Raw genomic sequence first — 26,275 nt, 5'->3', positions numbered from 1 at the left:
GGGTGTAAGCATACCTGCTCGAGATGGGCAGCAAATCGGAGAGTTGGTGTAGGCATTTAAAAAAGTGGCACCGCGCCTTTTCATGAAGTTCACAAAAGGAAGCTCTACTGTGTGGTTTCCTGCAAAAACTGTTAACCTTCCATCCTGCAACAAAAACAGCAAATATTACTCAAACAAAGTGAAGATGACTCTGGACAATTTACAAATTAGCAGCCACAAATCCAGAGATATTTTAAAGTATAGGCAAAGAGGAAGTAGTTTTCTGCTTCAAACAGGCATGGCAACATAGGTAACCCCTGCTATTCCACTCTGAGCTCTTAATTGCATTGTTCCTAACATTGATGATCTTCAGTCTCATAAAGCAAGGTGCCACTCCGGACAGCTTTTCCCAGGGCCAGACTGGCTACCGGGTGTTTTGGTGTGCTCCCAAGCTAGGGGCTGATTTAGTTGATGGGGACTTGCGCGTGCTTAAACCCATTCATTTTGCTTTGTTTATTTAGAAGCACATACAGGTCCCCATCAACGAAATCAGACCCCACTGCAGTGAAATCAGCCCCAGCTTTGCAGCACACCAAAACGCCGGGTAGCCAGTCCGGCCCTGGCTATTCCAGTAGATACATTTCAATGTGCTTTAATTAACTGGTTCCAATTAGTAGTCCCAAGACTGTATTCTAGTTGTATTACTGGGGTTGGGAAGCACTTAAACTGATATTTCTGGACCACTAAATAGGTGTGCACAACTAAACAAGATGGTACATCAAGCAGCTGCTGGGTTGGAAGCAGTCACTGTAGTGTTTGTGGGGGGATCCCTGTGCCTCCCTCACTGCCTCCATACGCCTCAATCCGGCCCCATTGGGCCAAAAACTGTTTTAATTTTTTTACATTTCACAGCAAATCCACTGTGAATCCACAAATTCACTTACATTTCTTTTTAAAGTACAGGCTCCCACACTTTAAAAAAATAATAATCTGGGGCGAGCCAGGGCCCGGGGGGGGGGGGTGCTATGTATTTTATAGGGGAGGGGCATGTGAGGCCTAAATAAAACTACAAAAGTGTCACTGCTAAATCAAATACATCATTACATTTGTTTACAAAATAGCAAAATATTTTACCATCATAACCAACATATATGTCAGGCACAATAGGGTTCACTTGTGATTGGGGTATTTGTCACAATAAGGATAGCAAACTCCATGAATGCATTTCGTATTTCAAAATATATCATATTATTCTGAAACTGATAACAAATACCGCTATGACTTTCAAATAGTGGACAACTAGACTGAAAAAACGGAAGCTGGCTGCAACAGTATCCTAATTATAAAGTGAATATTTTCAATTCAATACACTTGTAAATAGGACACAAGTATTTTATCCTAAATCCATGGGTCACACTCAGATTGCGACACAATACAATACCTGACTCCCATATTTTTCTTTTAAACAGGAATATATTGGTTACAGGGCATATAGGTTGTACCCAAGTCGAAAGCTGAACAGCATGTACTCATAAGCACTGACACATAGCATGTAACAACTACAAACAACTGTGCTGGCTTCTGGGGCAGCAGTGCGACCAATTGGATCTGTCTTGGAGGTACTGATCCTTTTTCCTAAAATTCCCCACAATAATTTGAGTGATAAAATAGTTTAATGTTTTTAATGTAAAAATAATTAATGTAAAATGAAATGTAACTTTTTAAAATACTTAATTACATTAAAATTCTAAATATATTTTGTCATTTTTAATAAATAATAAGTAAATACAATTTGTTTTTACTTTATGCGGGATTTTATAATAACTTTACAAAATAATTTTAATGTAATAAAATATGTTCAAATAATTCAAATTTGATTCAAAATAAAGTTAGTACAAGTGATTTTTAACATATAGGCTGTGTTCCCCACCACTGAGGTAGATATCCCCCTCAATGGTAATATGTAGGGAAAATTCAAAAGGTTATTAAGTTAAAAAAATAGTAACTTATTTGTATGTTAAATATGAATGTAAATTACTTTTATATATTTATTTTAAAGAGCAAAATACAAATTTTTACAGCAGTAGTAACTTGTTTTTTAATTCAATATTTAATTAAGTTAAATATTTAAAATTTGTATTATTCTTTTTAAGATTTAATAAACTAAAATCCAATGGGATGGTAGGAGCAAGGAGGGGTGAAGGAGTCCTTCAGGGAGGGACATGCACCTACCCCAAATGAGTAAGCCCATTGCTATTCACAAACTGAACTTCTATACATACTACAGCCAAAAAGGACCAAAACCAGTTGTATGTCCAGCACTTCCTATGACCTCTCACAAGCACTGCAACATCCTCCTATGTGAAATAATGGGGGTAAGGTCTTAAAACCCCATAGGTACTAATATTAAAATAAAATAAATAATTTTAATTATTTAAATCCATAATTACATCTTATTTCATGTTAAAAAAAAATTAAGAACTATTAAAATTACCAATATTTCAATAAATCCCTTTTGATAATTTTAAATACGTAATATCTTTTTTTACAGTGGTAGGGAATGTTTTTATCAAACTTTAAAAAAAATATTTTAAATGTAATATATTCAAGAATATAATTTTTTTAATTTTTAATTAAGTGAACAGTGCTGAAACAATGTATAATATTTAATATATTATTCTGTGGCTATATACCATTATTAAACATTAATATTTAACTTTTTTTTTAAGTATAATGAACTTTTAAATGTAAAAAACAAGAAACAAATAGAAGCAGTGCCATCTAATAGCTAAATCAGTAAAAGACTGCTTACTTATTGGCGGGTAGAGCACTTCTATCTCTGTTTGCATTTGAACACTATTGTATGATAAACTTTCCATCATAAAAAAGAGCAGTTTCCAGATCTTTGTGCCAGACTGCGTTAAGAGTTGTCCCTAGACATATAGGTATAATGATTGAAGCAGGTTACCAAGAATGACAGCATGTCTTATGGGATGAATGCTTTTCTTCAAATATTCATAAAGAATGCAAATCAATGAACCTGATTTCTATATAAAATGATGATCCAAGAGACCAGTGGTACAGCAAACAGACCTTCAGAAAACAACAACCAAATCTCTGAACGGCACAGCAATTAATAATGGAGCTAGTCGCCTGGAATCAAACCAGGTGGTGTCATACACCAGATTGGGTTAATTCTTTTTAAGTAAATGTTGTTTGAAAAAGGCAGTGGCAACATTTAAATGTGTGTTTGTGTGTGTGTGTGTGTGGGTGTGCTTGCTAACCATATTTAATATTATTATTATTATTATTATTATTATGCTGTTTTATAACGCGCTCAATTACTGCCGGAGTATCCTGGCGCGAAGAAGAGGAAACAGAATAACAGCCAAAGACTCCAAAACAAAAGACAGCTAAAAGGCCAACCGGAACAAGTGTGTTTTCAACGCTTTTTTAAAAGAATCAAAGTTCAGGGTAGCACGCAAGAATAATGGAAGCTCATTCCAGGCCAAGGCAGCCTTCACCGCCACTGATTGCCCTCCCAGCCGGGCACGCCGGAAACGAGGGACCTGCAGTAGATGATGGGCTGCAGAGCGCAGGGGTCTGTTAGGAGAGTAACGACTAAATCGTTTCCTCAAATATGCAGGCCCCTGCCCATTTATGGCTTTATGAGCCAGTGTCAGAATTTTAAAAATAATCCTTTGTGGAACTGGCAGCCAGTGCAAGCTCTGCAAATGATTCCTTACGCTCACCCGGCTGGGGATATTACCCAACAATCTGGAGGTCGCATTTTGAATCACCTGGAGACGCCCCACCAAGTAAGCCTGGGAGCCGTTCAGCAAAGCGTTGGCATAGTCCAGACACGAGAGAATTAAAGCTCTCACTACTGACTCTCTTGCTGGGGCGGGAAGATAAGGAAAAAACTTCTGAAGCGCTTTAAGGGTCCCAAAGCAACCCCCAGTCAGCTTCTTAATATGCCCCTCGAACCGGAGGTCTTCTCCGAACCAGACCCCCAAGTTCTTAGCGAGAACGTTGACTAAACAGGGCATCGGGAAGCCAGCCGGCCAAAGTAATTCTCTAAAGCTGGGGGGGAAATGACCATACAGTAATATTTCTGTCTTATCCTCATTACACTTCAGTTGTGAGGAAGCTAGCCAATTAAAAACTGAGGATAGACAGGACTGAATCCGCTCTGTATCCAAAACCTCACTGGGCCACGTGAATAACAACTGCATGTCATCCGCATAGGCAATAATTTTGGCCCCCAATTGTTCGGCTAGCTCTATCAGGGGGGTCAAATAAACATTGAAAAGCAAAGGGCTCAATGTGGAGCCCTGAGGGACCCCCGTCGAAAGAGGCTTAGCCATAGATGAGAAGGGGGGAAGCCAGACCTGCTGGGATCTAGACGAGAGAAAAGAGCGCAGCCAGTCTAAAGCTAAGCCTGTGACACCAATATCAGCAAGCCGAGCGAGAAGGCGTTGGTGAGGCACCGTGTCAAACGCGGCAGAGAGGTCCAATAAAATTAGAGCCGCTCTGCCGCCGCTGTCCAGACACTCCCTAACCGCTTCAGAGATCTCCACCAGTGCGGACTCCGTGCTGTGAGCAGCACGGAACCCCGATTGTGCCGGGTGTAGAGCCCCTGACGACTCAACAAATTCGTTCAGCTGCCGGAATGCCAATTTTTCGCCTATTTTAGCCATAGCCGGAAGCAGCGAAATTGGCCGATAGTTGGCCAGCACGGCAGGATCCGCACCTGCCTTTTTAAGCAAAGGCAGAAGCTTAGCCTGTTTCCAGTCAACAGGCACTATGGCCGATTTAAATGAGAGGCCAACGATATGCACAACTTCCTGCACTACCACTTCAGCTATACCTGCCAACACCCGCGCCGGACAAGGGTCGGTTGGAGACCCGGATTTCAGGGATTTAATCACGGCCAGAGTGTCAGTAGCTGAAGGAGGCACAAACTCCACCATCCTGGGAGATGATGACCCTAAAGGAGGGGAGAGGTAAGGAATGCCATCCAAGATGTTACTGGAGCTGAAACTGGACTGAATAGCAGCTATTTTTTGCTCAAAGAACACTGAAAGACTCTCACACCACGCCCCCAAGGCCGGGACCATCCGTTGCTCAGCACAGGGAGAGAGAAAGCTATTAACAATCGCAAAGATCTCGCGGCTGCTATTGTTAGCCCTATCAATCCGGCTAGCGAAGTATTCGCCTTTAGCTGTTTTAATGCAGGCATAGTAGTTCCTCTGAGGCCCATGCAGAGCTGACTTAGCCAGGGGGCAGTAGGTTTGGCGCCAAACACGTTCTAGCTTTTTACAGGCCAGCTTATGTGTGCGCAACTCGGGGGAAAACCAAGGTTTAGAAGGGGTAGAGCGAACTTTACCATTACTACCCCCTTTGGATGAAGCAGCCACCCCCGCTACCACCCATTCTTTAAAGGACAGCACCGCCTTGGCAAGCTCAACGTCAAGCACGGGCCTACTCTCATTCAGGGGGGCAGCCAAAGAACCTATGTTGATTTTCTTGGCGCACATGGTTTTAGCCGCCGTAGTGATAGTTTTCTGGGCTGACCACGCAAATCTGATCAGCCGATGATCCGACCACGTGAGGGCTTGAGGGGCTTCCACCCGAAGGGGAAAATTTGAACAGATCACATCCAGAGTGTGGCCCCCTGAGTGCGTAGGCAGAGAAACCCATTGGGAAAGATGAGCCAGATTGAAAAAATAACACAAAACTTTACATTCCGGAAGTTCCGCTACCTCAGCATGAATATTAAAATCACCCAGTAGTAAAAAATGCGGGAACCTCAGAACTCTAGGCACCATAGAATCAAGCAGTGCTGTCAGAAAAGAACCTAACGGCCCTGGAGGCCGATAGATTAACGTACCACCTAAAGTGAAATGGGGAGAGAGGACCAGGGAAAAATTCAAAACTTCCCCAACTCCTAACTCCTCAGGGGGGTCAACTTGAAGAACCCAGGAATCTTTCAACATTTTTAAATATAACAACTGGATTTCTGATCTTATTAAGCATTTCCGTGTATTGAAGAATGTTTCCTCAGGCAGGGACGGGATGCACAGCATTTGGAATGTATCTGTGGCATGATCAGATGTGCTCTTCATATAGATAGGCTTAGCATCTAGAACACGATCATGAATGTATGTGAATCCACAAATGCTGCATGTGCTATAAGCCTTTTTACAAGTGCATTATATCCCATGGCACATGTAATAAGGCAAAAGGGATATCTGTCACGTTTGTGATGAAGTAACTGTCTGCCAAACTCTAAATTAGATTCTAAGTAATGCCTGAACTCCTAAGAGTGAGCTGATTATGTCTACATGGTGGGATTCACTGTAAAACATTTTTGCCAAATTTCAGCCTCCTAAACGTCACAACCTCACTTCATGCATAAAACACCTTCCCTACTATTAACTTCAACCACGGGCTTGCAAGAGATTGTTTACCTGTAGCGAAACTTCAAAGTTGAAACACCCCTGGCTCTTGTTTATTCCTTGGTAACGCCCCATAATGGTCATATGATGACAGTCAGGGTAACATATTTGATGCTAAAGTTTTACAGTTTAGTACTGTATCCTAGCATGATGACCTGGCACAAGAATGACATACACTCTCCCGTTCTGCAAATAAATGTGTGAACTTTATTTAGCTCTCTGGGATCTGTAACTATCATTTAAAAAAAGGTTGATATGTGCATATTCAACTGTTTTCATCCGGACACATTCTCACCTTTATTTTTTCTCTCAACATTAGTTCTAGTAGTATTAGCATAGTGTGACCAATTACCCCAGGGGTACCCGGGTGCTGTGCTACAGGTATCAGTCAAAGAGCCAGGTCTTGGGTCCCTTTCTGAAGTGGTTCAATGAGGGTGCAGAGCGGAGGTGGAGAGGGAGGGTGATCAAGGCTTTGGCAGCGAGGTGGCAGAAGGAGCAGAGCAGCTGCAGCAGATACATGGTGTCTGAGCTAGGGCGAGGTGTGTGGAGTGGGGTTTCTCGTTGGTTGGTGGAAGATCAGACAGTGGCTAATGTAGGCTGGTCCTTGGTTGTAGAGGGCTTTGTAGGCATGGGTCAGAAGCTTGAAATGTCATCTCTTCTGGACGGGGAGTCACTGACCCTGTTCCAGGCAGGTCGCGCCCCACGCTGCACAACTCCACGGGCTGCGTCCGTGTCCCTGCACACGGATCTCGCTGCTTCTGAGAGTTCGCGGCCCTCCTCCACCCGCAGGTTCCCGACTGCGCCTCAGTGGTCAGCCGTAAGTATCTGTCTGCACGCTCTGTTCCTTTGTTTGTATTTTTGTATCTAAATTTGTATTGTATTCCGTCTGCTGTATTCTGCTACTGCATCTGTATCTGTTGTATCACTGTTGCAGTCTGTTTTCTACTACCCCTTTTATTTCGTTTTAAGTCAGTTTTTCCCCTTTAGCCCGTCTAGTGTTTCTGCCTTCTCCTCTCCCGCCATTGAGTACCCTGCGGCCCCGCCCCCCCTCGCTCGCCCAATTGTTCCCGCCTCCCAGCTGCTCCTCCCTTCTACCTACCCTTCTTATGGCAGCCGCAGTGCGACCACGCCGCCGGTGTGCCAAAGGCACGCCTAAGGCAAGCCCGTCTGCGTCCGTCTGTGCCCATCTGCGCCTGAACCGCGCCCAGCACCAGACCCCCTGGACCCCGCAAATGCCACGACGCCCGCCGCCACTACGACACCAGCACCCTCCACGCATTCAATGCTGGCTGATCATACACCTGCTTCCAGGCCACCCCAAAGCGCACCCAATGACCCTTCTCCTGCCGGAGCTGCAGCTTCACCAGCCCCCAAGCCGCCACCTCGCCCACCGGGGTAAGATGCATAATACTCAACACCCACTCCGCCCGCAAGCACGCCATCGAACTCTATGACCAACTCATCTCTTCCTCCCCGGACGTCAACTTCCTGATGGAGACCTGGATGAACCCCTCCTCGGCACCCAACATCGCCATAGCCACTTTCTTCCACAACAGCTTCAACAACCAGGCCCCCGACTGCCACCGATACCACAGACTAACCTTCCCCGAGCCACACCAACCCCTTGCTCTCCTGGACCCGTGTCAATGACGACAACACCATCAAAATCATGAATACCATCCACTCCGGCTTACCATGCCCCTCCCGGCACCACATTTTCAACAAAGCAAGCTTCACCATCGCACCCCATCTCCGCAAGAACATCAACAACTCATTTGAGACTGCCACTTTCCTGGAGAGCTGGAAGCATGCCGAGATCAACGCCTTACTCAAGGAACCCAAGGCAGACCCTAAGGACCTGAAGAACTTCCGGCCCATCTCCCTACTCCTGTCCCTGGCAAAAGTCATCAAGAAGATTGTCAACAGGCAACTGACCGCCTTCCTCGAAGAGCACAACATCCTGGACCCATCCCAATCCGGATTCCGCAGCAAACACAGCACCGAAACAGCCCTCATCGCCACCACCGACGACATCAAGACCCTTCTGGTCAACGGAGAAACCGCAGCCCTCATCCTCCTGGACCTTTCGGCCGCATTGGACACTGTCTGCCACCACACCCTATGCACACGCCTCCACAACGCAGGGATCCACGACAAAGCCATGGACTGGACCACCTCCTTCCTCACCGGCAGTATTCAGAGTGTCCGCCTCCCTACCTTTCTGATCTAAAGACACCCAGATCATCTGCTGCGTACCCCAAGGATCGTCCCTCAGTCCGACATTCTTCAACATCTACATGGCACCGCTCGCCAACATCGTCCGATCACATGACCTCAACATCATCTTATACGCCGACGACACCCAGCTTGTCCTCTCCCTCACCAAGGCCCCCACCACCGCTGAAACCAACCTCCAGGAAGGAATGAAGGCCGTGCGCCGAATGGATGAAGAACAGCCGCCTGAAACTGAATTCCGACAAGACGGAGATCCTCATCCTCAGCTCCACCCCCTCCGCCTGGGATGATTCCTGGTGGCCGGCCGCGCTGGGAGCTGCACCAACGCCCACTGACCACGCTCGTAATCCGGGGTTCATCCTGGACTCTTCGCTGTCAATGACCCAGCAAGTCAACGCCATATCCTACTCCTGCTTCAATACCCTCTGCATGCTCACAAGATCTACGGATGGATCCCCACTGGAACCAGAAGGACGGTCACCCATGCCCTCGTCAGTAGCAGACTGGACTATGGCAACGCCCTCTACGTGGGATCCTCGGCCAAACTCCATAAACGACTACAATGCATACATAATGCCTCCATTCGACTCATCCTCGACATCCCCAGCCACAGCCACATCACATCCCACCTGAGAGACCTGCACTTGATATCAGTCAACAAGAGGATCACCTTCAAGCTTCTCACCCACGCTCACAAAGCACTCCACAACACCGGACCAGCATACCTCAATGACCGACTCACCCTCTACACCCCGAACCGCCAGCTTCGCTCCGCTGACCTCACCCTCGCCACCGTCCCCCGCATCCGACGAGTGACAGCCGGCGGCAGGTCTTTCTCCCACCTCGCCGCCAAGACATGGAACACCCTCACCATCCACCTGCGGCAGACGCAGGTCCTGCTGACCTTCAGGAGACTTCTCAAGGCCTGGCTATTCGAGCAATAGCAGCACCTTCACCCCCCCCCCGCCCCCCAGCGCCTTGAGATCCTCACGGGTGAGTAGCGCGCTTTACACATGTATTGATTGGTTGACTGATTGGAGTTCTTTTAGGTGCTAGGTGATGTGTGTCCTCCTGGGCAGATTGAAGATCAGTTTGGCCACTGCATTCTGGATTATCTAGAGTCTTTACACAAGTTTGGTGGTGGTGCCGGCTTAGAGTGCTTTTCAGTTGTCAAGTTGGCTGGTGATAAGAGCCTGTGTCACAGTTTTCCTTGCGCTAATGTGAACCCATCTGAAAATTTTGCAGAGCAAGAGGTTTGTGCGGAAGCAGGCTGAGACGGTGTTGAGCTGATGTTTCATGGAGAGTTTACTGTCCAGGATGATGGCGAGGTTGCGGCATGGTCTTTCAGCGTGGGGATAGGTCTGACCTTCGCTGGCCACCAGAAGTCATTCCAAAGGGCGGTGTGGCTGTCGAAGATCAGAACTTCCATTTTGTCTATGTTGAGTTTCAGGCAGGTGTCTTTCATCCATGTCTCAACCTTCATCATACGTGTTTTGGCAGTTGGTCTTGGTCAATATGGGGTCCGCTGAGAGTGAGAGCTGAGTGTAATTTGAGTAGGAAATGATGTTGATGTCCTGCGATCTGACAATGCCTGCGAGTGGAGTCATGTAGATGTTTAAGAGGGTTGGGCTGAGGGATGACCATTTGGGCACTCCGTAGATGGTGTGCTTGGTTTGGGAGGTGAAGGGAGAGAGGCAGACTCTCTGGGTGCATTCTGTGAGGAAGGATGCCATCCAGCTGAGCGCATCGTCTGTGGTTCCAATCTGGCATAGTCCATCGATGTGTGTTTGGTAGGAGACGACGTTGAAGGCTGTGGAGATGTCCAGGAGGAAAAGGGCAGCTGATTCTCCTCTGTCAAGTAGGGCTCGGATGTCTGTTGCAGCGATCAAGACTGTCTAGGTGCTGTGGTTGCTTCTGAAGCCCGATTGGAATCGGTCCAGCAGTTTGTTTCTTTCCAGATGATCTGTGTGTTAGAAGTTGATGGCCTTCACCTGCATTTTGGTAGGTAATGGGAGAAGGGCAATGTGATGGTAGTTCTGTAGCTTGCTGGGGTTCGCTGAGGAGGAGGGTCAAACGCCTACATGTTTCCATGCATCTGGAAGGGTGTCTGTAGGCGCTGAGATGATGGCTGATCTTGTGGTTTCTGAGATTGAAGAGTTGATGGAGCATGAGTTGGAGGGTGCTCCTGAGTGGATTTAGTTTTCTTAGTTTGTGTTCTTCATTAATGTTTTCATGTCGCTTATTGCAAATATGGAGTTAAATGTTTGTTTTCACCAAATGATTATTGACTAAAGTACTTTGTGGGATATTATGATGGGAGTCACCAAAGTAATACATTTTCAACTTCAATCAATCAATCAATCAATCAGAATACTTGTAAAGTGCGCTACTTACCCGTGAGGGTCTCAAGGCGCTGGGGGGGGGGGGGGGGGGGAGTTGCTACTGTTCGAAGAGCCAGGTCTTGAGGAGTCTTCTGAATGCGAGTAGGTCTTGTGTCTGTCGTATGCGGGTAGGGAGGGTGTTCCAGGTCTTTGCGGCGAGATAGGAGAAGAATCTGCCGCCGGAGGTAGTACGTTGGATGCGGGGGACAGTGGCGAGGGTGAGGCTGGCAGAGCGGAGCTGGCGGGTGGGGGTGTGGAAGCTGAGTCTGCTGTTCAGGTAGGCTGGTCTGGCGTTGTGGAGTGCTTCATGTGCTTAAAGGTGATCCTCTTGTCGACGGGGAGCCAGTGTAGGTTTCTCAGGTGGGGGGTGATGTGGTTGCAGCGGGGGACGTTGACGATCAGTCGGGCGGAGGCGCTTTGGATGCGTTGTAGTCGGCGTAGATGTTTGGCTGGGATTCCTGCATAGAGTGCGTTGCTGTAGCCCAGTCTGATGCTGACGAGGGCATGTGTAACCGTTCTTCTTGTTTCAGTCGGGATCCACTTGTACATCCTGCGGAGCATGTGGAGGGTGTTGTAGCAGGAGGAGATGGCGTTGCCCTGTTTCCACATGGAGAGGGAGGAGTCGAGAATGAAGCCTAGGTTGCGTGAATGGTCAGTGGGTGTTGGTGGAGCGTGGCTGAGCACGCAATGGAGGAGGGCGTGCCTGGGTAGAGCTCCGGGCTGAGCTCCCCTTCCACAGGCCAATTCTCTGATTCTTTTCCCGGAGCCGGTCCAAATCAGCAGCAGGCCGGCGTGGGAGCAATACCTACGGCTCTGCCTAATCTGGGGCTGTGGCACCGTTTCTGGCCGCTCCGGTCGCGGCGTGGGCTGGCTGCCTCCCCCGCTGGTTCCCCCGGCCGGCGCTCACATCTACGCGAGGCCGGGGACGTACTGCAATCACGAGGCCCTGCTGCTGGGGCCTGAGCCTGGGGACCCCTGGGACAGACTTGAGGTGCTGTAAATGGACCCGGCGAACAGATGCCCTTCGTCCTGCTCTGAGGTGGGCTTGCCCCCGGACCTGTGCGACGGCCGCCCCCCCCGGGGAAGGGGGCCGCAACCTGGGCCCTGCGCTCTTTGCTTTGCTGCGGCGCAGGCCTATTTCTTGCCACCTACAAGCGGCGCCTCCCCGGAGGGGTGACGGTGCCCTGAGCCCTGCATCCTCCGACCTGCTGTGGATGAGGCTCGCCTCCCGGAGTTGGGGGTGGACGTCTCCCGGAGCGGGAGGGATACGCTCTGCGCTGAGGAGTCTGGACGCGGCTGCCATTTTCCACGACGGACTGGCCGGGGCGGGCCGGGAGGTCCATGCGCCTGTTGGAGACTGGGGAGCGGCTGTCTGGGGACAGAGACACCTGCCTGCCGGTTCACGCATCTGTCGACAGGGGGGCCGCCTGCCTGGCCGTGTCTGGGGGTGCTGGCCGCACTGGGAGAGAGCGCCCGCCACCCCACCTCGCTCCTGCCTCATTACTGCTCTGTGGCCTCACACGCGGCGGGCCCGCCCGCACGGACTGGCGGTGGCACTGTCCTGCACCCGCTGCGTCCCCTGGCACTCTTGACTTCAGGGTGGATCAGCCTACCTGTGACCCGGGGAAGCCAGTGGACGCGCTCACGCCGCGCAACACGCCACATTGCCCATGTCTGGGGGAACTAGGGCGAGGACTGGTACTGGTGGTACACAGACAAAGGGGAAGACGGAGAAGGCGGCAAAAAAAACTGACCAGGATCAGACGGCCTCCAAACTGGACACGATGTTGGCAGCGATGGAGCGGCTGGAGGAGTCAATGCAGCTGACCCGCACATCCTTGGAAACGAAGATTGATAGTGTTGCCATAGATCTCACGCACCTGAGGGCTGACCACGGGAAATTGTCAGACCGTGCCTCCACTCTGGAGGCCACTATGAATGACATTACACCCAAGGTCGCACAAACGGACAGGCATGTGCAGGATCTCCTCAACCGCGTGGAATTCCTAGAAGACCGCGCGGAGGATGCAGAAGGGAAGGCGAGGAGAAATAACATCCGCATAATAGGACTGCCGGAACGATGGGAGGATGGCACACTCTCACAACACTTCGTGGTCGAGCGGGCTCACCGAGTGCAGATCCGGCCGCCCCCGGCGGGATCCAACCCCAGAACCATGCTCATCCGTAACCTGAACTATCGCGACCGTGATGCCATCTTGCGGGAATCCAGGAAGCTGCCGGGGATACGGGTTGAAAACACCAAGATCATGCTTTTCCCTGATTATACCATCCAGGTGCAGCGCCAGAGACATTCTTTTTTGGCGGTGAAACAACGGCTCCGCCGGATGGCCCTGAAATATTCCCTCCTTTTCCCAGCGCGGCTTCGAGTGGTGGCCCAGGACAAGACTCATTTCTTCAACACCCCTGAGGCGGTTGAAGCATGGCTGGACTCTGGTGTGGGTGCGGATCCCGGCACAGCGACAACAGCGTCGCCCTTGCGGCGCTCTCGTGCGCCCCGGCACCGCCGCAGACGCAGATCCTCGCCGGCGGGGCGGCTGCGCGGGGAGACAGGGACGGGCCCTCCGGCCGATCTTGTCCACAGTGAGCATCAGGAGGCCCTTCGGATGGTGGCAGAGATCAGCGGCTCATTGGATGCACACACCTCCTTGGGGGCTAGCCCACGCGAGATGCCCAGCGATGACAAACAAATTTACGGATTGCCTGACTCACAAGTGTTGATGGAAATACCAGATGTCACTCCACAGACTGCTGATCTTATCCACTGAGGATGGAACGGATTATACGGTATGCCTTCCCTGCCTCTGGAGGCCACTAATGCTGTGCTGGGCCTGGCATCCACAGAACCCTTGCTGGGCACGGTCAGTTGGACTTTAACCCCAGTTTGGACCTTGTCTTTAACTGAAGTAGCGCAGTGAGTATTGTCCTGGGTGCTGAAACACTGGAAAAGCTCTGGACCAGTTTGGTGGTTGGGGAGTCGGGTGGTGGAGATGGCCCTGCCTTTGGGGGTGGGCTATGTGCCATGATCTGCTCCTAGGCGCTACCTGGCTGCGGAGCACCACGCCTGGGGGGTCTTAGCCCCGGAATGGACGAGACCTTGTTGTACCTGGGCCGACCGGCATGAGACGCCTGTGTGAGGGGAGGCATCCTCTACTTGCCTATACAACGTGCGTGTGATGTTCACGCTGAGTGCTCAGCGACCCCCCCTGGACTTACGACTACATTAGCTCATTAGAGTGTTTGGACAGCAACATGTTCTGCTGCCGACCTTTTGGCATTGCCCCTTTGTTTTCTTTGTTTATAGCATTGCTTGATTTGTTTTTCCCCTTTTCTTCTTTTACGCATACTCAGAGTGTGCACGCTGACTTTCTGATGGTGACTGTGGATGTGTGGCTTGGCGGCGTGCTGTGTTGACTGTTGGTGGGGGGTGTGTGGGGGGGGGAGGTGATGGAGAGTTCCCGGATGCACTATGTCAGTGATTAAAATATGCACTTGGAACGTGCGCGGCATTTGCACTCTCCCATTACAGGGTAGATTTGGAGGGTAGGTATGTGGTCATTCAAGGCAGGCTGGATGGCCAATTGATTGTCCTTGGCTCCCTTTACGCCCCTAACACCGAGCAGGGAGACTTCTTTGCGCTGCTGTCGACAGAGCTGGCACCCTGGCATGGTGTTCCCCTGGTGCTAGGGGGCGACTATAACTGCGTCTTGGACCTTGCCCTCGACCCCTCCGTCCCGCCCTTGGCTAGCGCACCGGTGGCTGGGGCCTTGAGGGCACTCAAGAACTGGGCGTTACAGTGGGATTTGCATGATGCCTGGCGGAGCCGTAACCCACACACGAGGTTTACTCTTATTACTTAGGTGCACACACATTACACGTTAGACTGGACAGACATATGCTGACAAGTGATCTACTCCCCCATGTCACAGACACTTATTACATGGGCCGCACTGATGGAGCGAGATAGAAAACAAAATTTTGTTTAATCTCGTGAAGTCACATTTCCATAACATGAATAATAATATTAATGATTTGTGATATGTCGTGCTAATACAACTTAGATTAAACTTTACACATGGGGGGACTAACATGTGTGCTCATAAACGTGCATAATTGTTGCATCTTTTTGTTCGTGCAAAATAATAAAATAATTTATTGTTTTCGTTTTTGTCATAACTAACTGCTGCAAACTTAAAAGAAGCATGTGCTTGTTTTGCTTTTCCTTGTCTGTGTGATGTCATTTCTACTATTCTAGGTGCATTTAAGTCTCATGGAATAACGGAGACTGGTAGATATAAACGCTGCTTTATTCGTTTGCATTTGCTAGGTAACATTTTGATTAATCGGGTGGGTTAATTAATTAGTAAATCTTGGGGTGGATACAGAATCTACATTATTTCTTACATTAATACTTTTCTTGTGTTTGTTTTATACTAGAAAGCTTAAATTGCCTGCTTTTGGGCCTAGTCACTTGAGTCGCAGAAAAGAGCTGACTTGTAATTCTGCAAAAGTCACGAGACGCCCATTCTGAATTAAAGCGTTTATCAAAGCTGCATTCACAAAGCAAAAACTGATGTGCTGTCGTCATTCTGTCGGATATGGCCAAGGTCGAAAAAGAACATTTTGTCAGTCCTTAACTTGGCATCCGCGGAAGTCAATTGAAAGTCAATGGACGCTGCGAGAATGACTTTATACATTTGTTGCAAACTCAGGAAGCTCCTGGTTGCACTCGGAAGAGACAATGGTCCTTAAGAAAATTGACTTGATGGAAATTTTGTAATGTGGGTGACATGTCACTTGTCACTCTCAGCCAATGGGACGTCGAAGATTTCTGAAAACTTTCCTTTGCGTAGTTTAGTTAGCGTAGAAAGGTATAAAAAGTCATGCCCCTAGGGATGGGCTGGCTGCTGCTTTCTGACTTTCCGATGAGGGTGAAGTGCTGACGGACTTTGCGTGGAGCACGTAAGAATCCTCAAAGAACTTTTCTTTAATTTCTATCTATTTAGCTCAGTTAGGGAATTAGGTTTTAGAAATGCTAAGCTTTAATTATTCACTTTGATTTTGATTCACTTGCTTAAATTGTATTTTTCTCATAATTCTTTACGAACATGCTTGCTTTATTGCTAATAAAATTCATTTATAAAACTATCAACTTATATACCATAATTTAGTAAATAAAATCTTACTTTTGACAAACAAGCTGGTCTTGATTATTCAGAAGTGTAGGTTACTATTAGCTAGATCACGTCGCCAATGGTGGTCGTTTAAAATGGTAAAGTTTTATTCTAATGACAATATTCTTTCCGCAGATGTATAAAATTGTATATAGTTTGTAGATAATGTGTATATAGATTTAATCTGACCACCTGATTCAGTAGGCCCAAAATATGTCAGGTTTATAAATGGGTCCATATTTAGTATAGAATTTTGTTTATAGGTTATGAAGTTGGGTAGCGTTGTTTATGATATATTTTCTATAGGCCGCTGGATCAGCACCCACTCCGATCACAATCCTCACATTCTAGAAATAGCCTGGGAACACCCACGCCCTCCGGTGCCCACCTGGAGGCTACACCCTGATTTGCTCTTGGACGCTCCATTCCGTGACGCACTCTCGACGCGTCTTTTACAGTACTTTGAAGAAAATAACGACACTGCTTCCACCCCACAACTTGAATGGGACGCGTTTAAGGTTGTCACAAGGGGCCACTGTCTGGGCACGGAAGCAGGTATGCAGAAGCAAATAGACGGGAAGTTGATGCGTATTGAATCTGGCCTACGGTGAGGGAAGCGAAAGGCGGTGGAGGGTGATGAGGGGCCACTATTGGCAGCCAGGGAGGCCCACACGCGACTGCTTGATAGACTGAAAAATCTGAACTACGCAGCCCATTCCACACGCACTCATCAATTAGGAGACAAACCAGGCAAACTATTGGCGTGGCTGTTAGGCAAGACGCCCGGACTACCCCAGTGATGTCAATATGCACTAAGCAAGGCAACGCTGTGTATACGCAGAGAGCCATCCATGACGCATTTGTGGAACATTACAAAGACCTTTATCAGTCCCGACTGCAGGCTTCCCCTGCTGATATAATGGAGTATTTATCTGCTTTACCCTTGCCCGAGATAGACGATGCGCTACGCGATGAACTAGGCGCACCGCTAACGTCCGAGGAACTGCGAGTAGCCATTTTTTTCCCTCTCCAACGGTAAATCCCCAGGGCCCGATGGGCTACCCGCTGAGTTTTACAAAGCTTATTCTATCATTCTGATTCCGGAACTATTGCTAATATATGAGGCGGCGATTGCCGACTCTGCGCTCCCGCCCACACTGAATGAAGCTAACTTGATTTCTCTCCCGAAGCCTGGCATAGACGGGGCCCAGCTGGGTTTGTATCGCCCACTGGCCGTCCTCAACACGGATTATAAAGTCCTGGCTTCCACGCTGGCCCAACGTTTAGCTCCCCTCGTGCCTGACCTTGTCCACACTGACCAAAATGGTTTTGTACCGGCGTGTAGCACCTCGCGCAATATCCGACGACTGGTTTGGGTGCAGAGTTTTGCCACAACTCGATGGCCCCATTCAGGATGTCTTGTGCTCGACCTTGAAAAGGCATTCGATTCCGTAGAATGGCCTTACCTGGTGTCGGTGCTATGGAAGTATGGCTTGGGCGATGATTACATCCACATGGTGGAGCTTCTGTATCAGCAGCCCACTGTACGAGTACGCACGGGCAAGCTGTTCTCAGATCCTATTCGAGTGCGCAGGGGGACCCGGCGAGGATGCCCCCTGTCCCCTTTAATTTTCTCTTTGATGATGGAGCCTCTGGCGGCGCAATTGCGGGCTTCTGGCGCGGATTGGGGCATCCTCCTAGCCGATGGAATGCACGCAGTATCGCTGTATGCTGACGACTTATTGCTCTATATCAGGGACCTGACTCGCTTCCCACTGGCGCTTACTGCCATCTTCCTCACTTTCGGGGAGATATCGGGGCTCAAGGTCAACTGGGCTAAGTCTGGCGTGTACTCTTTTGATGCTGCCACACCGGAATGTGAAATTACGGTTCAGGATGAGAGGCTTGTTTGGTATTCCACCATGTTCCGTTACCTTGGGATAAACATGTATCGAGACCACACCGATGTGTTGGAGGGTAATTTAATAAGGGCAATCTCCTCCCTCCGGGCGCAGATGACTTTCTGGAAGACTCTTCCTTTGAACGTGCCCAGCCAGGTCACTTTGACGAAAATGATAGAGCTGCCCAAAATGCTGTATTTCTATGCTAACCTCCCGGTCTATGTTCCCACGCCTATATTTCGCGAGCTAGAGACCTTAGTCCGGAACCTGATCTGGAACACGGGACCGCCCAGAGTGGCTCTGAAGATGCTTTATGCCTCCACGGAGGCTGGGGGTCTGGCGGTCCCCAATCAGGAGCTTTACTACCTAGCAGCGCAATTGCAGTGGGCAACCAGCTGGTTGAGTGGGAAACACCTGGAAGATACAGCCACGGACACTACTATCATGACACTCACACAAATACACACACTGTTCCACCCGCTGCCCAACGCAGCTGCACTTGGCGGTTGCGCATAGGTGCTATGCGAGGAGTTTGAAACTCACTAGCTCCATAAAACCGTACGCTCCGAACCTGCCACTGTTGGGGACGCCCAGGGACGATGGGGTGCTCACAGAGGCGCTGCTGAATAGCTGGGTGCAGGCCGGGGTGGACACTGTTGGGGACCTGTTTGCTGAGGGGGTATTGGTCCCGTTCGAGATGTTGGTTGCTGACACAGGCCTCCCGGCAGGACAGTTTCTAACGCACGCAATGCTCATGCAGACACTGGTACAGACATGGGGCGACCTTTCTGATGAACCACCTGCCCATTTGCTGATACAATACTTGCATGTGATGGGGAACGGGTCCCATGTGGTGCATTGGCTGGCGCAGGCCCTCCACATACACACGCAGTTTTCTTCCCAGCGTTGGCGGGACAGGTGGGCGGACGACAGGTGTCGGGAATGGACTGACAAGGAGTGGGCGGTGGTGTTGGCTGGCACCACTAATATTCCACGCAATTCCCGCTTTAAAATTATCCAATTCTACATCATACACCGCACATACTTATCCCCGGACAAGATCAATCGCTATTTCGGACTTACCACGTCTGCATGCTCGAGATGTAGGCTAGTAGATGCAGGCTTATTACACATGCTCTGATCCTGCCCTTCACTGCATGCTTACTGTCGACCTCCTTAGCCGCGGGAGTGGGTGGGGAACTGCAACACACATGGGAAACATGCATACTAGGTCTCTATAAACGGACGAAGTTGACAAGAGTCCCCACCAGATTTTGGGACCTTGGCTTAATAACGGCAAAAAGGCTCATCACTAAACGTTGAAAAAACAGTTTAACCCCCCAGGCGGCACATTGGCGCAGCTCCTTTGATAATTGGGCGAGAGCGGAAAGTATAGCCTTGCACAGGGAGGAGACGTCGGGACTCCGAGCATATCCCATAGCCCAGACCTGGGATGACACCCTAGCTGCTTTTCACCGGGTATGCCTCCAGCGTGGAATCACTTAGGCGCACCCCCCTCCTGTCTTAACTCACGGCCATGACGCCAGCGCCGGATGTAGTTCAGCACTGTAGTCTTACACCTGGACCCCAGTGTGGGTGGCGGCTCTGTCGGTGCTAACTAGACGCGCCCATACAACCCAACCTGACAAATAAGGCTCCTGCCGCACTAGAGTGGAGGCAGTTGTTGCTTCTTTGCCCCCCCCCCCCGCGCTGGCTCCCCGCTGCCTCGCCCCCCCTCCTCCTCCCCCCTTGGACCGCGCCGCCTGCGCGCCCCCCTTCCCCGTTAACTGGGACAGTCACATCACACGTCGGATATCTCACGTCAGCGATAGCACAGCACAAACAACCAGCCTCTCCTTTGTTTCTTTGCTTTTGATTTTCCACATTTCATGACGTTATTGTTTATCATGTACTGAAAAACACGTATAATGTTCTGAATATTGAATAGCATGCGCACTCTTTTGGGCCTGTCCCAAAGACTGTATGAAAGGGACCAGTTGTATTGATGCTATGGCCTGGTGGAAAACTGCGTTTTCCCGTGAAACACGACAGAGAGCGCGCGCGCCTTTGCAGCAGAACCACCGGCTATTGATATACATGACTAGATAAATCGCGATGCCATGTATGCCCAGCACTTTTCTTGTTTCATATGCTCTTTAAGCCTACCGGCACCTTTCATGCAGTGGCATAGATTTCCCTTAGATGAAGTTCTTTATATTACCTCTATGTGGCCCTACCATTCCATGGCTAATGGTTTTATTTTTTTTAGGTATATGTGCCTTAGGCTACACACCTGATCAGTAAATGATGTACAACAAGTAATAATATCACAGCAATCTGTTGTTGCCAACATATACCTATGTATGATCGCGATTTTTTTGAGATGTATCTATTTTGTAATTCCTTGATATGTTATGCAATCCTAATGAGAAATGCAATAAAAATATTCAAACAAAAAAAAAATGGTTAGTGGGTGTTGGTGCGGTTCCCATTGTGGTCGGCCACCAGGAGTCGTCCCAGGCTGAGGGGGTGGGTCCGAGTATGAGGACCTCCGTCTTATCCAAGTTCAGCTTAAGCCCGCTGCTCTTCATCCAGTCGGCGACGGCCTTCATTCCGTCGTGGGGGTTGGTTTTGGCGGTGAGTGGGTCCTTGGTGAGGGAGAGGATAAGTTGGGTGACGTCGATGTAGGAGATGATGCTGAGGTTGTGATGGCGGGCGACTTGTGCGAGGGGGGCCATGTAGATGTTGAACAGCGTCGGTTTATGGGATGAGCCCTGGGGGACGCCGCAGATGATGTCGGTGGCTTCGGATCGGAAGAGTGGGAGGCGGACTCTCTGCGTTCTGCCTGAGAGAAACGGCGTGGTCCAGTCCAGGGCCTTCTCTTGGATTCCTGCTTCTTGGAGTCGTGTCCTGAGTCTGTGGTGGCAGACCATGTCGAAGGCGGCTGACAGGTCCAGGAGGATGAGGGCTGATGTTTCGCCGTTGTCTAGTTGGTGCCTGATGTCGTCTGTGGCGGCGATGACGGCTGTCTTGGTGCTGTGGTTGCGACTAAATCTGGATTGGGATGGGTCTAAGATGTTGTTGTCTTCCAGGTGAAGGGCCAATTGCATGTTGACTATTTTCTCAACGACTTTTGCCGGGAACGGGAGCATGGAGATGGGCCAGAAGTTCTTGGGGTCCGCTTTGGGCTTCTTGAGCAGGACGTTGAGTTCGGCATGCTTCCAGCTTTCCAGGAATGTCGCTGTTTCGAAAGATATGTTGATGACCTTCCGTAGTTGGAGTGCGATGGCTGCGTCTGCTTTGTTGAATACGTGGTGTGGGCAAGGGTCTGACGGAGATCCTGAGTGGATGGAGTTCATGACCTTGCGTGTCTTGTCATTGTTGACATTGGTCCAGGAGGTCAGGCGGTTGGCGCTGGTGGTGTTCGCAGGGGAGGTGGCGACTGGCGTGGTAGGGGCGGTCGTGGTGTTGAAGCTGTCGTGGATGTCAGCGATCTTGCGGTGGAAGAAGCTGGCTAGTGAGTCGCACAGTTCTTGTGAGGGCGGGATGCCGTTGGTGTTGGCGCTGGGGTTGGAGAGATCCTTTACGATGCTGAAGAGCTCTTTGCTGTTGTGTGCGTTGTTGTCCAGGCGGTTGTTGAAGCAGGATCTCTTGGCTAGTCTGATGAGGTGGAGATGTCTGCGTGTGCATCCTTGTGGGCTGCATAGTTGTCCGGTGTGCGTTCGTGGAGCTATGTCTTCTCCAGTTTCCAGCATGCCCATTTGGAGGTCTGGAGCTCGTCGGTGAACCAGGTGGCTCTTTTGCTGGTGTGGTTGTTGGATAGTTTCTTGAGTTGGCGAAGTCTTCGATCCACTGTCTGAGGTTGCAGGCTGCCACATCTGCGTTGGTGGGGTTGGTGGGGGGGTTCTGGGCGAGGGTGATGATCAGCTGGTCGTCGGTGACTTTGCTCCAGCAGCGGCGAGGTAGCTTTTGGGTGCGGTGGTGTGTGCTTGGTTTCTTGAAGGTAAAATGGATGCAGCGGTGGTCGGTCCAGTGGAGTTCAGTGGCGTGAGAGCCTGTGGAGAAGACGGGGTCCAGCGTGTGTCCCGGTGGCGTGGGTGGTGTTGCGGTGACGAGTTGTCTGAGGCCGAGGTTGGCTAGGTTGTCGATCAGGGTTGAGGAGTTTGCGTCGTTGTTGTTCTGGAGGTGGAAGTTCAGGTCCCCGAGGAGGATGTAGTCCGTTGAGGCGAGTGCGTGGGTGCTGGTGAGGTTGGCGATGGAGTCGCTGAACTGAGCCCGTGGCATCTGTAGATGAGTGTTCCTCTGAGGGTGGTGTTGGGGTCGGTTTCGATCCGGAAGTGCAGGTGTTCGGCGGTGTACTTTCCGTGGGTGGAGACCTTGAGGGTGGATTTGTGGATGATGGCTATTCCTCCTCTGACTCCGTTGGTGCGGTCCCTGCGGGTGATCTTGTAGCCGTCCGGGATGGGTATGGCGACGTCGGGTGCTGAGGAGTCGTTCCACCAGGTCTCAGTCAGGAAGGCCACGTCTGGGGCAGAGGTGTCGATCAGATCCCAGAGTTCGACAGCGTGTTTGCGAGCGGAGCGGATGTTGAGGAGTATGCAGCGGAGGTGGTTGGGTCCAGTCCTTGGAAGTCTGGTGGTTCTGTTGCAGATGAAGCTGCAGGTGCGGCAGGAGAAGGGTCCGTGGGTCCGTTTCGGGGCTGCGTAGAAGCAGGTGGGGTTTTGGCCGGCATTGAGTGCGTGGAGGGTGCTGGCGTCGTAGTGGATTCTGGTGTCATGGTGTTCACGGGGTACAGGGGTTCTGGCGCGGTCCAGGTGAGGACGGGCGCAGACGGGCGCGGACGGGCGCAGACGGGCGAGAACGGACACAGACGGGCTTGCCTTCAGCGCGCCAGCGGCGCGCCCGCTGCGCGCCTGCCATTTAAGGTGGGGAGGGAGGAAGGAGCAGCTGGGAGGCAGGAGCGGGGTGGTGAGGGGGCGGGGCCGCAGGGGGCAGCGGCGGGAAAAATGGGGGTGCAGGAACAAGAAGGGGTGGTGTGGGGGAACAGAAGGGCTGGGGCTGTGAATACGGTACAGAAACGACAAATTACAGGGAGGAAAAGACCCCAAAAATAATACAGTAGAAAAAGGCGCAGCAGCGGGCAGAGGCAGTCAGGGCACAGAAGGCTCGAACTCGCACTCCGAGCAGCGGCGAGCAGACAGACAGGTGGACTGATCGGCAGTAGGGGGGCGACCTGGCCTGCAGGCAGGGTCAGGGGTCGCTCCTACTGTACAGCAGCGGCCGCCATTTAAGGCAGGAAGGGAGGGAGGAGCAGCTGGGAGGCGGGTGCGGGGCCGCAGGGGGCAGCGGCAGGAAACACGGGGGTGCAGGAACAAGAAGGGGGTGGGGTGAAACAGAAGGGTTCGGGCTGTGAATACGGTACAGAAACAACAAAATACAGGGAGGAAAAGACCCCCAAAAATAATACAGTAGAAAAATGTGCAGCGGCGGACAGAGGCAGTCAGGGCACAGAAGGCTCGAACTCACGCTCCGAGCAGCGGCAAGCAAACAGACAGGTGGAGCTGATTCGCAGTAGGGGGGCAGTAGGGGGGCTTCAGAGTTTTGGATTTCAATATAGTGCATCTGATGACTAATATTATTTAGGCATTTCCTGTTGTAGAATATCGGAGTGTTAAGCTGTAGGGAGAGACACAGTCTTAATGTGAGCTACACCTGAGCTCCTACAAGTTCCAAACAGTTTCACCCTTAATAGGACAACTGGTTTCTTTGAGCAATCAATAATGGTAGATGGAATCAAGCAGCAAATATTTCCTCAGACAAATGAATGTGGTACTGATGGAGCGGGATAGAAAACAAAAATTTGTTTAAACCCATGAAGTCACACTTCCATAAATAAATTAATAATGCTAACAATTTGTGCTGTGTGTATAATAATTCAATCTAGTTTAAAGATACATTACATTACAGAACACGTGGGAAACTAACATATGTGCCCATAAATGTGCATTATGTTGCATTCTTATGTATGTGGAAAATAATAAATTAATCTTGTCTATTGTCATGTCATAACTAATAGCAGCTGTTTTTGAAATAATGGCATGTGCTTATTTTGCTTCCCTTGTCTATGTGATGTCATTTCTACTATTCTAGGTGCACATAAGGCTTTATGGATAATGAAGACTGGTAGATATAAAATGCTGCTTTATTTGTGCTTTACTGCTAGGTAATTTAGACTAATGGGTTAATAATTAGCAATGATGGGAGGCAACAGAACAAACTGTATTTCTTTCATTAATTATTCTTTGTGTTTGTTTATATAATAGTTTTACAAGTGAAGCTTAGAGATGGCTGCAGGAAAATAGTACCCTTTTAAAAGTGGCGGAGGGACGGTGGCGCAGAAAATTGACGCTTTCTGAAAGAGGCCTAATGATGAAAATGGCTCAAGTGAAAATAATTCCAAGAAGGTTGGAAAAGGCCTCTGAGCTTTTATTTTGAAAGGTTTTGGATTGAACTGCTAAAAAGATGACTTTTTGGAGAAATTTGCTAACGTTTGCTAACGTGCCACGGGAGTTCAGAGCTGACTAAGCTCAAGGTTAAAAAGGAAGCTGTCGCTACAAAATGTAGCAGCCTAAGGAAGAGCTGCCAAGACTTCTAAATGAACAATGGACAAGTGAATTTGCCCGGGCATGTAAGAAGGAGGTGTCACAGTTTACTGTGGTACGAGGTGGCTCAGCCAATGGAGAACTAGAATTCGTCTGCTGGAATGTGAAAAATAGTTAGCTCAGCTAAAATTAGGGTATAAGAATAGGTTCAGAGAACACATAGTTGGCTTACGCTCGAGAATTCTGGAGGACGATGTTATGCTGATGGACTTTACACGTGAGGACAGGAGTTTTTATTAATTACTTTATTATTAGGTGATGAGGGTAGAGACAGAGATATAGTTAGGATTTTGGAAAATGCTTAATTTTACTTATTTCTGCTAATGAATAATATTTCTTGATTTATGCTCTTTTTATTAATACTGAATAAATCTTTCTTTATGACATTTTCTAATGCTTGTTTAATAAAATACCAAAACCTAAGTTTTTCTAGATGTGTTAAAATAAACTTTCTAAAATGACAAGCTGGTCTTGATTATTGCAGATGGTTTAAACAACTATATTTAGATCTTATCGCCTCATGATTCAAGCGCTCTATTGTTGTTATGGGCCTAGTGTTGTAGTGTAAGTTTTGTGGTAGTAGATAGTGTCATTTGTGCAATATTTTGGTGAGAGCGCTGGATCAATTTCTGGTAGCCATCGGACGGTTTATATATGTTGTTTTTGACATACATGTTACATGCATGATACATATATGTTGGTAAAATCATAGGATTAAGTTTTAACACATGTTGAGTTTGTTTATTTTGTGCTATGTGTGTACCGGTACAAAAACTGTGTGATGAGAATGTAGTCATGCAGAATATCTGATCTGTTTCTGTGATATCGCCGAGTATCACTGTTGGTATCGCCGTGTACCAGAAGTATTGTCGCCGTGCAATACAGTGTTGTCGCCGTGCAACACAGTTTTAGGGCTAGGTGTGAATCTTGTAATAGTGAGGGTTTTCTAAGAAATTAGAGCAGCATGAGAATAGGGACAAAGCGCCTTCCATAAAACTCACTGTGATGAGAGTATTAGTTATATTCAAGCTTGAGTGAAGGGCAGGGTAATGTCGGTGCATGATTATCTATAAACAGGTTAGAGTCCTGTACGGGTACATGTTTTATATCTATAAACAGGTGAGAGCCCTGTACGGATAACGGTGTTATTTTGCTAACGGTGCATGATTTCTATAAACAGGTGAGAGTCCTGTACGGATTTCATGTGTGACTGAAGTTAGGGAATTTTCAGTGTGAAAGTGCGTGATTGTTTTGTAAGGTATGTTCAAGTGGAACTCTTAGAACTTTCACTTCGCGGTGGGTTCAGAGCAAAATGAGTTCATATTCTTACGTGTTAGAAGGGTAGAGTAAGAGTTGCTCTACTGGCAAATGGAAATTATCCTTAGTGTGAATAGCGCCGACTATTCCGAAGTGTGGATACTTGAATGTATGTAAACTATCCTAATTAGAGAAGCAGACAGATGT

General features: G+C 49.1%; 1 protein-coding gene across 2 annotated transcripts in view; it reads right to left on the bottom strand.

Moving 5' to 3' along the window:
* Positions 1-26,275, bottom strand: part of ARSK (arylsulfatase family member K) — a 961,037-nt gene that overhangs the window by 763,760 nt on the left and 171,002 nt on the right. For both annotated transcript variants that reach the window (XM_078675401.1, XM_078675402.1), the window contains exon 2: positions 15-144. In XM_078675401.1, the coding sequence (XP_078531527.1) occupies positions 15-144 (130 nt within the window). The remainder of the gene's footprint in view (positions 1-14; positions 145-26,275) is intronic.

The sequence above is a fragment of the Lissotriton helveticus genome, chromosome 2_1, assembly GCF_964261635.1.
Source record: "Lissotriton helveticus chromosome 2_1, aLisHel1.1, whole genome shotgun sequence".
Lineage (NCBI taxonomy): Eukaryota > Metazoa > Chordata > Amphibia > Caudata > Salamandridae > Lissotriton > Lissotriton helveticus.
Note: the sequence above shows the minus strand (reverse complement) of the source record. Positions and strands in the feature narration are given on the sequence as shown.